The 14,048-nt window shown below is 50.1% G+C and overlaps 1 protein-coding gene across 1 annotated transcript; it reads left to right on the top strand.

Annotated features, from left to right (window-relative positions):
* Positions 1-68: 68 nt before the first annotated feature.
* Positions 69-13,527, top strand: aars2 (alanyl-tRNA synthetase 2, mitochondrial (putative)). The gene is made up of 22 exons (XM_089006481.1): positions 69-440; positions 3,499-3,687; positions 4,792-4,937; positions 6,386-6,577; positions 6,648-6,792; positions 7,735-7,874; positions 7,947-8,055; positions 8,120-8,158; positions 8,227-8,341; positions 8,440-8,567; positions 8,645-8,774; positions 8,841-9,010; positions 9,075-9,188; positions 9,277-9,417; positions 10,014-10,151; positions 10,221-10,324; positions 10,455-10,563; positions 10,644-10,769; positions 10,843-10,953; positions 12,661-12,744; positions 12,818-12,931; positions 13,001-13,527. Exons 1-22 carry the CDS (start codon positions 201-203, stop codon positions 13,163-13,165), a joined length of 2,949 nt encoding a protein of 982 aa, XP_088862607.1. The 5' UTR covers positions 69-200; the 3' UTR covers positions 13,166-13,527.
* Positions 13,528-14,048: the final 521 nt, after the last annotated feature.

Raw genomic sequence — 14,048 nt, 5'->3', positions numbered from 1 at the left:
TCAAACCGGAGGCAGACGAGCTGTAATGCGCCTCCGACCAGTAGGCGGCGACAGAGACGTTCCCGCATTCTCCCCTCCGGCACCGTCGAAGACAAACCAGGAAGGGCGACGCAGCGCTACTGGAGCGAGCTTGCGAACTTGTCCTCCCGGTCCGGTGATGACCCTGTGACCCTGCGGTTCTTCTCCCGCCTCCGTCCGCGATGCTGACGCTGCTTCGCCGGAGCCTGGGCTCCGCTCGCCGGCCGAAGGGAGCTCCGCTTCGGCCGCGCAGCTCGGTTCGCCGAAGCAGCGCGTGTCCCCCGGAAGTCAGCGCCGCCAGCGTCCGCAAGACTTTCCTGGACTTCTTCGAGCGGGAGCACGGACACCTGCCGGTCCCTTCGTCCCCGGTCCGACCCAGGGGGGATCCCAGCCTGCTATTTGTCAACGCCGGAATGAACCAGGTCGGTGCGCGAGACTGGGGGGCTGTCCTTTCAAAATAAGAGCGGGGACGTTCGCGTTGTTCGCGCTTGGTTTATTGTGGCTGTGAGCGTCAAACGTCACCGAGACGAAACCAGCTCTCGCGATTAGAACTTTTGAATCTCTGAACAAAGTTAGCGACAAGGCGGCCGGAAGCCTGGTGCTGTTACGTGCGCACTCGTTTCAAAAACGGAACTTCGGTCGACGAAGAAAGCTTGAAAGTCGGGATTCGGACTACTTGTTCCCAAAAAGTCTCGTGTCGTCAAATGTGAGTCTGGCTGTTGCGTGAACGTGCAGAACTTTTATTGGACTTGCCGACGCTTGTCCGTCTCGCTCAGTCAATCTCTCGTCTGGTTCGCGACGCCCCGTGCGGACGTCATCAACCGGCGACTCTGTAATCTTTTATTATCTATAATCTATTTTCAAAACAACCAAAGGGGGACCGGCCCGTCAATTTGAAGAAACATTTTAATGTTATTTTATTTTATTTACAGTGACGTTTTAGGTGTTCAATGATCTGACATGTTTCGGCCTTCATCTGTTGTAAATTTAATAACAATAATAATCATCATCATCCATTTCATTTCATTTCTAAGCGCCTTTCAAAACTCTCGAGGTCACTTTTCAGTCACCGGATCGATTTTCTGTGGGTGAGCTGCGGCAGCCACACGCGCCGGCATTCACTCAACCCAGAAGTAACTCAAATAGATAGCAAGCTAGCTAGATAGATAATAGATAAATAATAGCTAGCTAGCTGTATAATTAATAGATAGTCAGCCAGAAATCCACTTCTTGTCAACCATAACACCTCCGCCCTTTCATTCTAGCTCTGGCGCTGATTTCTATTTGCTATCCATTTGCTGTCTATTAGCTATCTAGCAAGTTGGCTATCCATTTGCTATCTACAGTAAAGTCTCGTTATATCGATATTCTTGGGAGTCAGAAAAAAATGTCGATATAACCGTACTATCGATATATCCGATCCTGCGCCGAACTGCATGAAGCGGGGGCAATAAATGGAGGATCTTTGATATGGCATGTCATTTTATCATTGGGTTCATGGATTGCGTATCTAGCATGCTTTTGTACTGTAGTGAAGTGAAAAATAAACTTATGCATTCAATAAAAACGTCATTTATTACATTTTTATAACGCACTCTTGCAATCGTGACTCTGAGTATCACTCGACATTGTTGACATTGTACACACGAGAGAAACCACGAAGGCCAGCATGTACAAACATGAAAAACAGTGATTGTTGCAAGCGATAAAGATATCTGAATACAACACAATTAAATACATGTATGGAAAACGAAAACTGCAACGTTTACATTACTTACGTTGATGAAGTATTCTGCGTCACGTCAAACTATTTCGCGATGAAGGAGTTGCTTGTTGGATTGTCCAACATAGCCACGATTGCCTTGTACGTCGTTCGGATAGGACAATTCGTACGTTTCCCCATGGTTGAAATTGGTGTCAAACAACTGTATACTGTATAAGAAGACTACAGCATTGTGACGTTCACATCCTCTTTCATCCAGGTCCAAAGTCCAACGCTTCGTATGCCGTCTTTATTTTATCCTTACTCTTCAACCACGTTGATAAAGTATTTTGCGGCACGTCAAATTCTTTTGCAATGGAGGATTTGCTCCTTGTTGGATTCTCCTCAACAGCCACGATTGCCTTGTATTTCGTTCCGAGGTCACAATCCTTTCGTGGTTGAAAATGGTAGAAAATGGCGTCTGCTACACTGCGCAAGACACGGAAGCTACGGAACTGTGCGACTGATACAGATTTCGATAATGGTGGTACTGTATAGAAACCCCTAAGCAAATATCGATTCACCTTAAACTGCTTTTGTATCGATATAAAAATAGCAAAATGGCCGGCGGGAGATGAAAAAGAGCACCGTAGTAACCGGATTATTGTAATAACCATGAATCGTACTAAACAGAACTAATTATACATAAAAAGACTAGAAATTTTCCGGGAAATGAAAATAGCATCGTAATAAGCAGTATTATCAATATAACCGATATAGATATAACGAGACTTTACTGTATTAGCTATATATATACCAAGCTGGTTATCCATTTGCTATCTATTTGCAAACCATTAGCTATCTGGCTAGCTAGTTAGCTATGTAGCTGGCTATTTATTAGCGTATATGGCTATCTAGCTAGTTAGCTAACATTTTAGCTGGCTATCTATTAGCTATCTGTTAGCTAGCTAGCTAAGCTTTCTATCTATAAGTTACTTTATTAGCTATCTACCTAGCTGGCTATCTATTTGCTATAAAGCTAGCTATCTATTTGCTATCTATTTGCTATCTATTAGCTATCTGGCTAGCTAGTTGGCCATGTAGCTGGCTCTTCTTGTATGGCTATCTAGCTAGTTAGCTAACTGTCTGGCTGGCTATCTATTAACTATCTATTAGATAGCTAGCTAGCTTCCTATCTATTATAGTTACTTTATCTATTTGGTATCTATTAGCTATCTACCTAGCTGCTATCTATTTGCTATCCATTTGCTATCTATTTTATATCTATTAACTATCTGGCTAGCTAGTTAGCCATGTAGCTGGCTATTAGCTAGATGGCTATCTAGCTATTGAGCTAACTGTCTAGCTGGCTATCTATTAGTTATCTGTTAGCTAGCTAGCTTTCTATCTATTTTAGTTACTTCCTGGTTGAGTGAACGCTGGCGCGTGGCTGCCGCTGCTCACCCGCTGAGAAACTGATCCTGTGACTGTAAAGTGCTCTTGAGAGTTTTGAAAGGCGCTTAGAAATGAAATGGATTATTATTATTATTATTATTATTATTATTATTATTATTATTATTATTATTATTATTATTATTATTATTATTATTCTCAAACCTCCTCTCACACACATACGCCAGAAGTAACTCAAATAGATGGATAGATAGCTATTATATAGCCAATAGCTAGCTATATAGCTAATAGATAGCCAGCCAGTAATAAGGAGACAGTATGAACTTAATATCGACATTTTATGTTTTTTTTTGTTGTTGTTCCAGTTCAAGCCCGTCTTGTTGGGCACGGCGGACCCTCGCAGCAGCATGGCGTCTTATCGGCGGGTGGTCAACAGTCAAAAGTGCGTGCGGGCAGGCGGCAAGCACAACGACTTGGACGACGTGGGCAAGGATGTTTACCACCACACCTTCTTCGAGATGATGGGCAACTGGTCCTTTGGCGACTACTTCAAGGTGACCCTTGGTGTGGTTTATCCCTTTTCAGCATTCTTCAATGCAATTCTCTTGTAGAGAGCAGCCATTTTGGGGGGGAGGGACTCGTTTAAAGGACAACCGACACCTCCGGGCAAGTTGCGTCCATAATTTGTTTAAAAAGTTGACACAAATTCCCAGCGGACAGATCAGCCTATTTCCAACGGAGCAAAGCAGTCGAGCACCAGCGGAGGCGAACGAGGAAGCTAACCAGAGTTAGCGTTTCGGCGCATGGATAGCGGAAGTTTAATGCATGTTTACTCATTTAGTCACACTGCATGCTAACTGTGAGCTCGCCTGGTCAAAGAGACCAATCGCCATATTAGTGGAGCAAACCGATCGGACAAACATCCACTTTCCACCGTGTCATTTTTTTACTCTGTAGCGCTGTCGGAGCTTTCTCGCTCGTCTCAACATCTCTGATGTTCTTGTGCTTGTTCGAATTGTGGCGGTCTCCTTTGTGTGTGTGCGTAAAACACACGCCTCTGCCTTCTACCACAGATTTTAACCAATCACGTGCGGCTTTAACCGCAGGTCGGCTCTGATAAGCGTCTTCATATACTGGACGAAACGCAGCTTGTGCGCCATCTTGTGCATTTTCTGGACTGCTACATTTGATACGGAAGGACTTCTTGAATCGATTGCAAACGTTCATGCTTTCCTCTTCAGAACTATTTGAATCATATTCATAACTGGATGAGTAATAAGAAAGCATCTTCTCCGAGTCTGAAGTCTCTGAAGCCATTGTTTTGATTCTGGAGCAAGGCAGTTTGTGAAGGAGTATTCTGATGTGACGTCACAAACAAGGGGGCGGGACTTTCTGAATCTCCCCAGATTCAAGCTCATTTGTGGCCGTTTTGGGACACTTGAAGTCCTTTTGATTGGTGTTTTGCATTTGACTAAAATTATCAGCCTGCTTGTTTTGGCTATTTTAGATGCGATAAAAAGTTTTTTCTGACTAGGTTGGGATCAGTTAGGAAACAAAAAAATGGTGGCGGTTGTCCTTTAGGCGCAAGTGCTAGGTGCTAATCTTTTGGCTAAAGTTGACAGCGGTCGCGTTGTTCGCCCCCGCCAAAATAATGTCAGGAAGAAGCGTGCGCCATGGCCTGGACGCTGCTGACGGAGCATTTTGGGATGCCGGCGGACAGGCTCTACGTGTCCTACTTTGCCGGCGATGCCGCTTCGGGCCTGGCAGCCGACGAGGAAACTCGCCGCATCTGGTTGGACCTTGGGTAGGCCGGGCGCATTGCGGGCGAGGGGGCGTCGCCGTCGGGTGACCCGGCGGCGACATTTTTATACGTCATTATTACCCGTCATTATTATTATTATTATTATTATAATTATCATCGTTGTTATTATTATTATTATTATCGTTATTATTATTATTATCATCATTTTCTAGCTATTTGCTATCTATTAGCTATGTGGGTAGCGAGCTAGATATCTAACTAGCTACATCTATTCACTATTTAGTTGGCTGGCTATCTAGCTAGGTATCTGTTGGCTAATGATTGGCTAGCTAGCTCGCTTTCTATCTATTTGAGTTACTTCCAGGTTGAGTGAACGCTGGCGCGTGTGGCTGCCACTGCTCACCCACAGAAAAAAAATTATCCTATGACTGTAAAACGTCTGTGTAAGGTATCAGTCGTACAGCTTTCTTCAGCCGTCATGTATTATTAATGTTGTATTGATAGTTGTATTATAATTAATATTTATTATTATTATTATTATTATTATCGGGCAGAGTGAATGCTGGCGCGAATGGCTGCCGCTGCTCACCTGCACACAAAAAAATATCCCGTGACTGTAAAGTGTCCTTGAGAGTTTTGAAAGGCGCTTAGAAATGAAATGGATTATTATTATCTGTACTTCTTTGGAGGTGTCGGACGTTTCACTTCTTATCCAAGAGGCTTCGTCAGCAAACTAAAAATTTTTGCTGTTAGTTTTGGCCCTATATATATATCCCTACTGTCCAGACGTGGTGGTGCCGGACTCTGTTATGATAGGTCCCTGCTCTCAGGTTGGGGGGAGCAGAGGACTATTCCCTGAGGCTACACTGATTACTTCTATTGTCCTGATTGATTGCCCCATTTGCTCCGGTCTCACCTCATCAGCATAACTAAGCCTATGTTGCCTAAGAAGGTCTGTTGTACAAATGATCCAAATTAAACCTCACCGCACCATGACGATTTCGTGAAGGGTTTATCTTGGATAAGAAGTGAAATGTCCCACACCTTCAAAGAAGTACAGATAACAGCTGAAGAAACCTTCTCATCGATCTGCGACTGTAAAGTGACCTTGAAAGTTTTGAAAGGCGCTTAGATATCAAATGGATTATTATTATTATTATTATTATAATTATTATTATTATTATTATTATCATTTTCTAGCTATTTGCTATCTATTAGCTATCTGGGTGGCTAGCGAGCTAGCTACATTTATTCACTGGCTGGCTATCTAGTTAGTTATCTGTTGGCTAACGATTGGCTAGCTAGCTAGCTAGCTTTTTTTCTGTTTGAGTTACTTCCAGGTTCAGTGAACGCTGGCGCGTGTGGCTGCCGCTGCTCACCTACAGAAAAAAATATCATGTGACTGTAAAGTGACCACGAGAGTTTTGGAAGGCACTTATAAATCAAATGTATTATTATTATTATTATTATTATTATTATTATTTCCTCAGGGTTCCTCCCGCTCACCTTCTGGGCTTCGGGCCCAAGGAGAACTTCTGGGAAATGGGCGAGACGGGCCCGTGCGGCCCCTGCACCGAGATCCACTACGACGGCACGGGGGGCCGCCACGCCGGCCCTTTGGTCAACGCCGGCCGCCCAGACGTGCTGGAGATCTGGAACCTGGTCTTCATGCAGTACAGCAGGTGCGCGCACACCACCGCCGCCGCCTTCTTTGGATCCGGCGCTGAAGAAACGCCGCTGGCTATCGGACAGGGAACGTGACGGCGAGCTCCGCCCACTGCCGGCCCACAGCGTGGACACGGGTTTGGGTCTGGAGAGGCTGCTGGCTGTCCTTCAAGGGAAAAGTTCCAACTACGACACTGACCTCTTCACCCCGCTGATGGACGCCATCTTTCAGGTAGGCGGCGGCGGCGTGACCGTAGCGAAACCACAAGCATGGCTCGTGAGAGCACTTGGCGACAATGGCTGCCATCTTGGATTTGACGTTTTTTTTATTTCTTTCATTACGATACAATAGCACATTTATTAGACGTAAAATAAGGTATATTTTGTGTAGTTTTAAGGCTTATTTGGTGGGGGGTTATGTTTTGTGGGGACCTGGGAACGGATTATTCTCATTTTAATGGTTTCCTATGGGAAATTAATGTTTGCAATACACACTTTTCGCCTTACACACTTTCTGGGAGCCAATTAGGTTCGTGAGCTGAGGTATCACTGTGTTAGCTATCTGGCTGGCTGGCTGGCTAGCTAGCTAGCTATGTAGCTGACTATCTATAAGCTATATGATTATCTAGCTAGTTAGCTAGCTGTTTAGCTGGCTATCTTAGCTGTCCAGCTAGCTGCCTGGCTGGCTATCCATTTGCTATTTATTAACTATTAACTGCTATTTATTAATCTGGCTAGCTATATAGCTGGCTATCTATTAGCTATCTAGCTAGCTACCTAGCTGGCTATCTATTTTGCTATCTATTAGCTGGCTAGCGATGTAGCTAGCTATCTATTAGCTATATGGCTATCTAGCTAGTTAGCTAACTGTCTAGCTAGCTATCTATTAGCTAGATGATTAACTGGCTAGTTAGCTAGCTGTCTATCTTAGCTGTCGAGCTAGCTGCCTGGCTGGCTATCCATTTCCTATCTATTTGCTATCTGTTAGCTAGCCAGCTAACTTTCTATCTATTTGAGTTACTTCCGGGTTGAGTGAACGGTGACGCATGTGGCCGCCGCTGCTCAGCCGCAGAAAAACTGATCCTGTGACTGTAAAGTGACCTTGAGAGTTTTGAAAGGCGCTTCTGAATCAAATGTATTATTATGATGATGATGATGCTGATTGGTCCTCCAGAGAAGCGGGGTGCCCCCGTACGGCGGCCGCACGGGTCCCGAGGCCCGGGTAGACACGGCTTACCGGGTGGTGGCCGACCACGTCCGCGCCCTGGCGGTCTGCATCGCTGACGGCGTCCATCCGGGCATGTCGGGCGCCGAGTGAGTGAAGGGCGGGCGCGGGCGGGGGCGGGGCCAACGGGCCGTCACGCCTGCCTTTCCGCTTCCTGTCAGGCTGGTGCTGAGGAGGATCCTGAGGCGGGCGGTTCGCTTCTGCGCCGAGGTCCTGCGGGCTCCCCGGGGAACGCTGGCGAGCCTGGTGCCGTACGTGGCGCGCAGCCTGGTACGTCCCGACGCCTCCCGCTTGTCGTCGACACGCGCGCCATCTTTGTGGTTTGCGCACGCAGGGCGACACGTACCCGGAGCTCCGCCGCGAAGCCGATAGGGTGAGTCCGGATGGGGCGGGCGCCGCCGTTTGACAGGAAGCGGCTGACGGCGGGCCTCCTCCCGACAGGTGATGGACGTCATCAACGAGAACGAGGATCACTTCCTGTCCAACCTGCGGCAGGGCGGCAGGCTCATCCGGCGCACCCTCCAAAAGGTGGACCCCCAACGCCGCCTCTTCCCCGGTGGGTTGACCGGATCCCAAGGGTGGACGCCAAACGGCGGCGGCGGCGGCGCCCGCAGAACAAGTCGCAAAAGCCTGCGTTTTTTTGGCCGGCAACAGCGTCGGTGGCGTGCTCGCTGCACCGGGATTTGGGCTTCCCGCTGGACCTGGTGGAGCTGATGCTGGGCGAGGAGGGCGTGGCCATCGACCGGCCCGAAGTGGACCGGCTTGTTGCTAGCCAACGCAAGGTGACCCCCCTCACCCCCCCCCCCCCCCTCCCTCGCATGCTTCTCTGGTAAAAGCGGCGTGTCGCCGGCGCCGTCAGGTGACGTCGGAGCGGACCGACGCCCGCCTGACCGTGACCGCGGGCGCCCTGGCCCAACTGCGGCGAGAGGGCGTGGCTCGGACGGACGACGCCCCCAAGTACGAGTATGCGGCGCGGGGCCGGCGCTACGGTGCGTGCGTCCGCGCCGATCGGCGATCCCGGGGTTGCCGGCGGCAACGTTTTGCTTTCCTCGCAGCGTTCCCGCCGTGCCGGGCGCGCGTGCTGGCTCTGTTTGACGGGGCGGAGCTGGCGTCCCGGGTGGAGGCGGGACGGCGCTGCGCCGTCATCTTGGACCGGACCTCTTTCTACGCCGAGCAGGGGGGGCAGGACGCGGACCGCGGCTACTTTGTCCGGAGCGACCTGCAGGTCAGCGCGCGCCGGCGTCCGCCCGGCGGCCCCTCCCTCACCGCCTTGGCTTCCTGTCAATCAGGAAGTGCCCTTCTCTGTGGAGCACGTGTCAGCGGCGGGGGGCTACGTGATCCATCAGGTGACCGCCGCCGAGACACTGCGGACCGGCGACCGCCTGGACCTCCACCTGGACCAGGTTTGACCCCCGAGCGGAAACCACAAAAAGCTTTTCTTGGTCTCGCACTGGCGAAATGGACGTTTTGTGCCCGCCGGTCCATCCTCAGGCTCACCGCGAGGCCTGCATGAGGAACCACACGGCCACGCACCTGCTCAACTTTGCCCTGCGCCGGATTTTGGGCCCGGGGGTCTGCCAGAGGGGGTCGCACGTGTCGGCCCGGCACCTCCGCTTCGACTTCAACGTCAAGGTTGGATGAGCGCTAACGCGGCCGGCGCTAATCGGGTTAGCTGCTAACCCGTAGGTCGCTAACCCAGTCGTCGCGAACGCGGCCGGCGCTAACTTAACCGTCGCTAACCCGTCCGTCGCGTACGCGGCCGGCGCTAACTTAACCGTCGCTAACCCGTCCGTCGCTAACCCGTCCGTCGCTAACCCAGTCGTCGCGAACGCGGCCGGCGCTAATCGGGTTAGCTGCTAACCCGTACGTCGCTAACCCAGTCGTCGCGTACGCGGCCGGCGCTAACTTAACCGTCGCTAACCCGTCCGTCGCTAACCCGTCCGTCGCTAACCCAGTCGTCGCGAACGCGGCCGGCGCTAACTTAACCGTCGCTAATGTGGCCGGCGCTAACCCGGCCGTTGCTAACTTAACCGTCGCTAACGCGGCCGGCGCTAACTTAACCATCGCTAACCCGTCCGTCGCTAACCCAGTCGTCGCGAATGCAGCCGGCGCTAACTTAACCGTCGCTAATGCGGCCGGCGCTAACCCAGCCGTTGCTAATTTAGCCGCTGCTAAGGCGGCCGGCGCTAATCTTCCCGGCGCTAATCTGCCCGGCGCTTCCCGCCCAGGGCTCCCTGAGCACCGAGCAACTCGAGCAGGTGGAGGCCTGCGTCAACGCGGCGGTGGCGGCCAACCAGACGGTGCACGTCCAGGAGGTCCCCCTCGAGGTCGCCATGACCATCGGGGATGTGCGGACGGTGGACGAGGTCAGCCCCCTTTGGCATTCCAAGCCCCCCCCCCCCCCCCCCCCTTTCGTTAACTTGTCATCTCCGCAGGTGTATCCCGACCCCGTTCGAGTGGTCTCGCTGTCGGTTCCGGTCACGGACCTTCTGGACCATCCCGCCATTGGGCGCACGTCGGTCGAGCTCTGTTGCGGAACGTGAGACCACCGCGTCGGCCTGAGCTCGCCCGCCCCTCCGCCGCCATACGTGAGTGTGAGTGTGTGTGTGTGTGTGTGTGTGTGTGTGTGTGTGTGTGTGTGTGTGTGTGTGTGTGTGCGCGCACCTCAGCCACCTGGCGCAAACGGCCTCCATCGGCAAGCTGGTGATCGTCTCCGAGCGGAAGCTGGCCAAGGGGATCAGTCGCGTCGTTGCCGTGACGGGGGACCAAGCCGTCCGGGTCGGTAGAGGCGGGGCCAGGCGGTGGTGACAAGCTGGCTGCCTGCCCCCCGCTCACGTGTCGCGTGATTGGCTTTTGAGGCTGCGGAGGCGGGCCGATCGCTGCTGGAGCAGGTAGACTCGCTGGCGGCCAGGATGGCGGGCCCCGCCTCCTCCCGTCTGGACTCCGCCCAGAGTCTGGCCAAGGAGGCGGGTGCCGTCTCGGACGTAAGCGGCGCCGTCTTCCGGGGGCGGAGGCTGGCGCGAGCGCTCTTGACGGTCTCGCCCGTCCGTCTTCCAGGCGGTGGACAACACGCCCGCCCCCCAGTGGCTGCGGAGGCAACTGCAGGCGCGCCTGAAGGCCATGCAGAGGCGGAGCAATACGGTGGTCCGCAAGCTGGAGGGCGCACAGGTCAGACCTTTTCAAATAATAACCCATTTCATTTCTAAGCGCCTTTCAAAACTCTCAAGGTCACTTTACAGTCACAGGATCAGTTTTTCTGTGGGTGAGTAGCGGCAGCCACACGCGCCACTGTTCACTCAACCCGAAATCACTCAGAAAGATGGAAAGCTGTATAGCTAGCTAATAGTTAGCTAGACAACTAATAGATAGCTTGCCAGCTAGATAGCTAATATGTTTCCTGACTCAAAAATCTAGGTAGCTAGCTGAGTAACTCAAAAAGATAGAAAGCGACCTAGCTAGCAAATAGCTAGACAACTAATAGATAGCGCACCAGCTAGATAGCTAATATGTTTCCTGACTCAATAGCTAGGTAGCTAGCTGAATAACTCAAACAGATAGAAAGCTAGCTAACTCGCTAATAGATAGCTAGACAACTAATAGATAGCTCAACAGCTAGATAGCTAATATGTTTCCTGACTCAACTATCTAGGTAGCTAGCTGAGTAACTCAAAAAGATAGAAAGCTAGCTAATAGTTAGCTAGACAACTAATAGATAGCTTGCCAGCTAGATAGCTAATATGTTTCCTGACTCAAAAATCTAGGTAGCTAGCTGAGTAACTCAAAAAGATAGAAAGCGACCTAGCTAGCAAATAGCTAGACAACTAATAGATAGCGCACCAGCTAGATAGCTAATATGTTTCCTGACTCAAATAGCTAGGTAGCTAGCTGAATAACACAAGATAGAAAGCTAGCTAGTTAATAGATAGCTAAACAACTAATAGATAGCTAGCCAGCTACATAGCTAATATGTTTCCTGACTCAATAGCTAGGTAGCTAGCTGAATAACTCAAACAGATAAAAAGCTAGCTAACTCGCTAATAGATAGCTAGACAACTAATAGATAGCTCAACAGCTAGATAGCTAATATGTTTCCTGACTCAACTATCTAGGTAGCTAGCTGGGTAACTCAAAAAGATAGAAAGCTAGCTAATAGTTAGCTAGACAACTAATAGATAGCTTGCCAGCGAGATAGATAGCTAATATGTTTCCTGACTCAAATATATATGTAGCTAGCTGAGTAACTCAAAAAGATAGAAAGTGACCTAGCTAGCAAATAGCCAGACAACTAATAGATAGCTCACCAGCTAGATAGCTAATATGTTTCCCGAGTCAAATAGCTAGGTAGCTAGCTGAATAACTCAAAAAGATAGAAAGCTAGCTAATAGTTAGCTAGACAACTAATAGATAGCTTGCCAGCTAGATAGCTAATATGTTTCCTGACTCAAATATCTAGGTAGCTAGCTGAATAACACAAGATAGAAAGCTAGCTAGTTAATAGATAGCTAGACAACTAATAGATAGCTAGCCAGCTACATAGCTAATATGTTTCCCGACTCAAATAGCTAGGTAGCTAGCTGAGTAACTCAAAAAGATAGAAAGCAACCTAGCTAGCAAATAGCTAGACAACTAATACATAGCTCACCAGCGAGATAGCTAATATGTTTCCCGAGTCAAATAGCTAGGTAGCTAGCTGAATAACTCAAACAGATAGAAAGCTATCTAACTCGCTAATAGATAGCTAGACAACTAATAGATAGCTAAACAACTAATATTAGCTATCTAGCTGTTGAGCTATCTATGTTTCCTGACTCAAATAGCTAGCTAACAAATCTTTTCCTTTCGGACGCCCCCTTCCCCCACTCCCCCCCCTGACAGGCGGCGGTGGCGGCCGGGCCCTTGTTGGCCCGCACCAAACAGGAAGTGGTGCTAGTCAGCGCCGTGGAGGCGCCGTCCCTGGCGGTAGGTTGCCGTCCCGTGCGCACGCTTGTCCGGGTCGGCGTGTTTTTGGCGCCTTACTCTTGCGTGGCTTCAGGTCCTGATGAAAACGGTCAACCTGGTGAGCTTGGCGCACCCCTCGGCCGGCGTCATGCTGCTGGCTTCCCCAAAGCATTCTGGGAAAGTCCTCTGCGCCTGTCAGGTTCCCAAGGTAACGGCGCCGACGGCCCGAAGGCTCTCTCGGCCGGCGTCTGATTGGCCCGTCCGCCCGCCCGCTCAGGACTCGGCGCTGTCGGCTTCGGATTGGGCGGCGGCTGTGTGTCGGTGGATGGGCGGCGATGCCGGCGGCTCGGCGGTGGTGGCGCGCGGAACGGGAAGCGCTTGCGAAATGGCGGACGCGCTGGACTGGGCTCGGACTTTTGCCGCCCGGCGTCTCGAGACCTGAACCTCCAGACTTCGATGACGACCAGGAGTGGACACGCCTCTCGCCCCGCCCCCCAACGGACAGCAACTTGTTTTTTTTTCGCCTTTCTCCAAGTGGCCCAGTCTCCCCGGTTGCAGTGTCAAGACGACGCCACCAGAGGGAGCCAAAGGAGCGCTCGTCGTCGTCGATGAAATCCGACCTCTTGCTGTGGGGGTGGAGGGGCTTTTTTTTTCTTCCTGATGGGATGCGACGCTTTGCTTTGGATTATCGTTTCCTCTTTTTCTTTTGCTTCAATAAACTCTTGATTCGGAGTCGCGAGGGTGTCTTTTTGTTGAAATAAATAAACCCTAACTTTCACAAAGTTCGATGATGTGGGAGGGAGATTTTGATTTGCGGTGGGGGGGCGGGGGATGGGGTGTTATACAACTACACGCGCACGCGCTCGAAGCTCGTTTGCTCTCCGACTAATCGGAAGAACAAAAGTTCGGAGTGACAAACTAGCTGGCTATCTATTAGCTATCTATTAGCATGCTAGCTGGCTGGCTATCTATTAGCTATCTGCTAGCTAGTTTTCTATTTGAGTTACTTCCGGGTTAAGTGAACACTGGCGCATGTGGCTGTCGCTGCTCACCCACAAAAAAACTGATCCTGTCACTGTAAACTGTCCTTGACAGTTTTGAAATGCACTTAGAAATCAACTGTATTATTATTATTATCATTTGCTAGCTATTTGCTATCTATTAGCTCTGGCTGGCTATCTATCTAGCTAGCTATAATAATAATACATTTCATTTCTATCCACTATGTAGCTAGGTATCTGTTGGCTGTCTGGCTATTTAGCTAGCTAGCTTAGATATGTATTAGCTAGCTAGCTTTCTATCTATTTGAGTTACTTCCGGGTTGA

Source organism: Hippocampus bargibanti, linkage group LG10 (genome assembly GCF_051943395.1).
Source record: "Hippocampus bargibanti isolate YZ-2025 linkage group LG10, ASM5194339v1, whole genome shotgun sequence".
Classification (NCBI taxonomy): domain Eukaryota; kingdom Metazoa; phylum Chordata; class Actinopteri; order Syngnathiformes; family Syngnathidae; genus Hippocampus; species Hippocampus bargibanti.
The sequence above is the reverse complement of the archived record's forward strand: the minus strand, read 5'-3'. Positions and strand labels throughout refer to the sequence as shown.

What these genes read in the sequence shown, in the direction of transcription:
- aars2 (XM_089006481.1), top strand. Translation starts at nt 201, where the DNA reads ATGCTGACGCTGCTTCGCCGGAGCCTGGGCTCCGCTCGCCGGCCGAAG. An exon ending in CGTACGTGGCGCGCAGCCTG is followed by an intron (nt 8,056 to 8,119) that starts GTACGTCCCGAC and finishes TTGCGCACGCAG; the next exon opens with GGCGACACGTACCCGGAGCT. An exon ending in CGGGGGACCAAGCCGTCCGG is followed by an intron (nt 10,564 to 10,643) that starts GTCGGTAGAGGC and finishes TTGGCTTTTGAG; the next exon opens with GCTGCGGAGGCGGGCCGATC.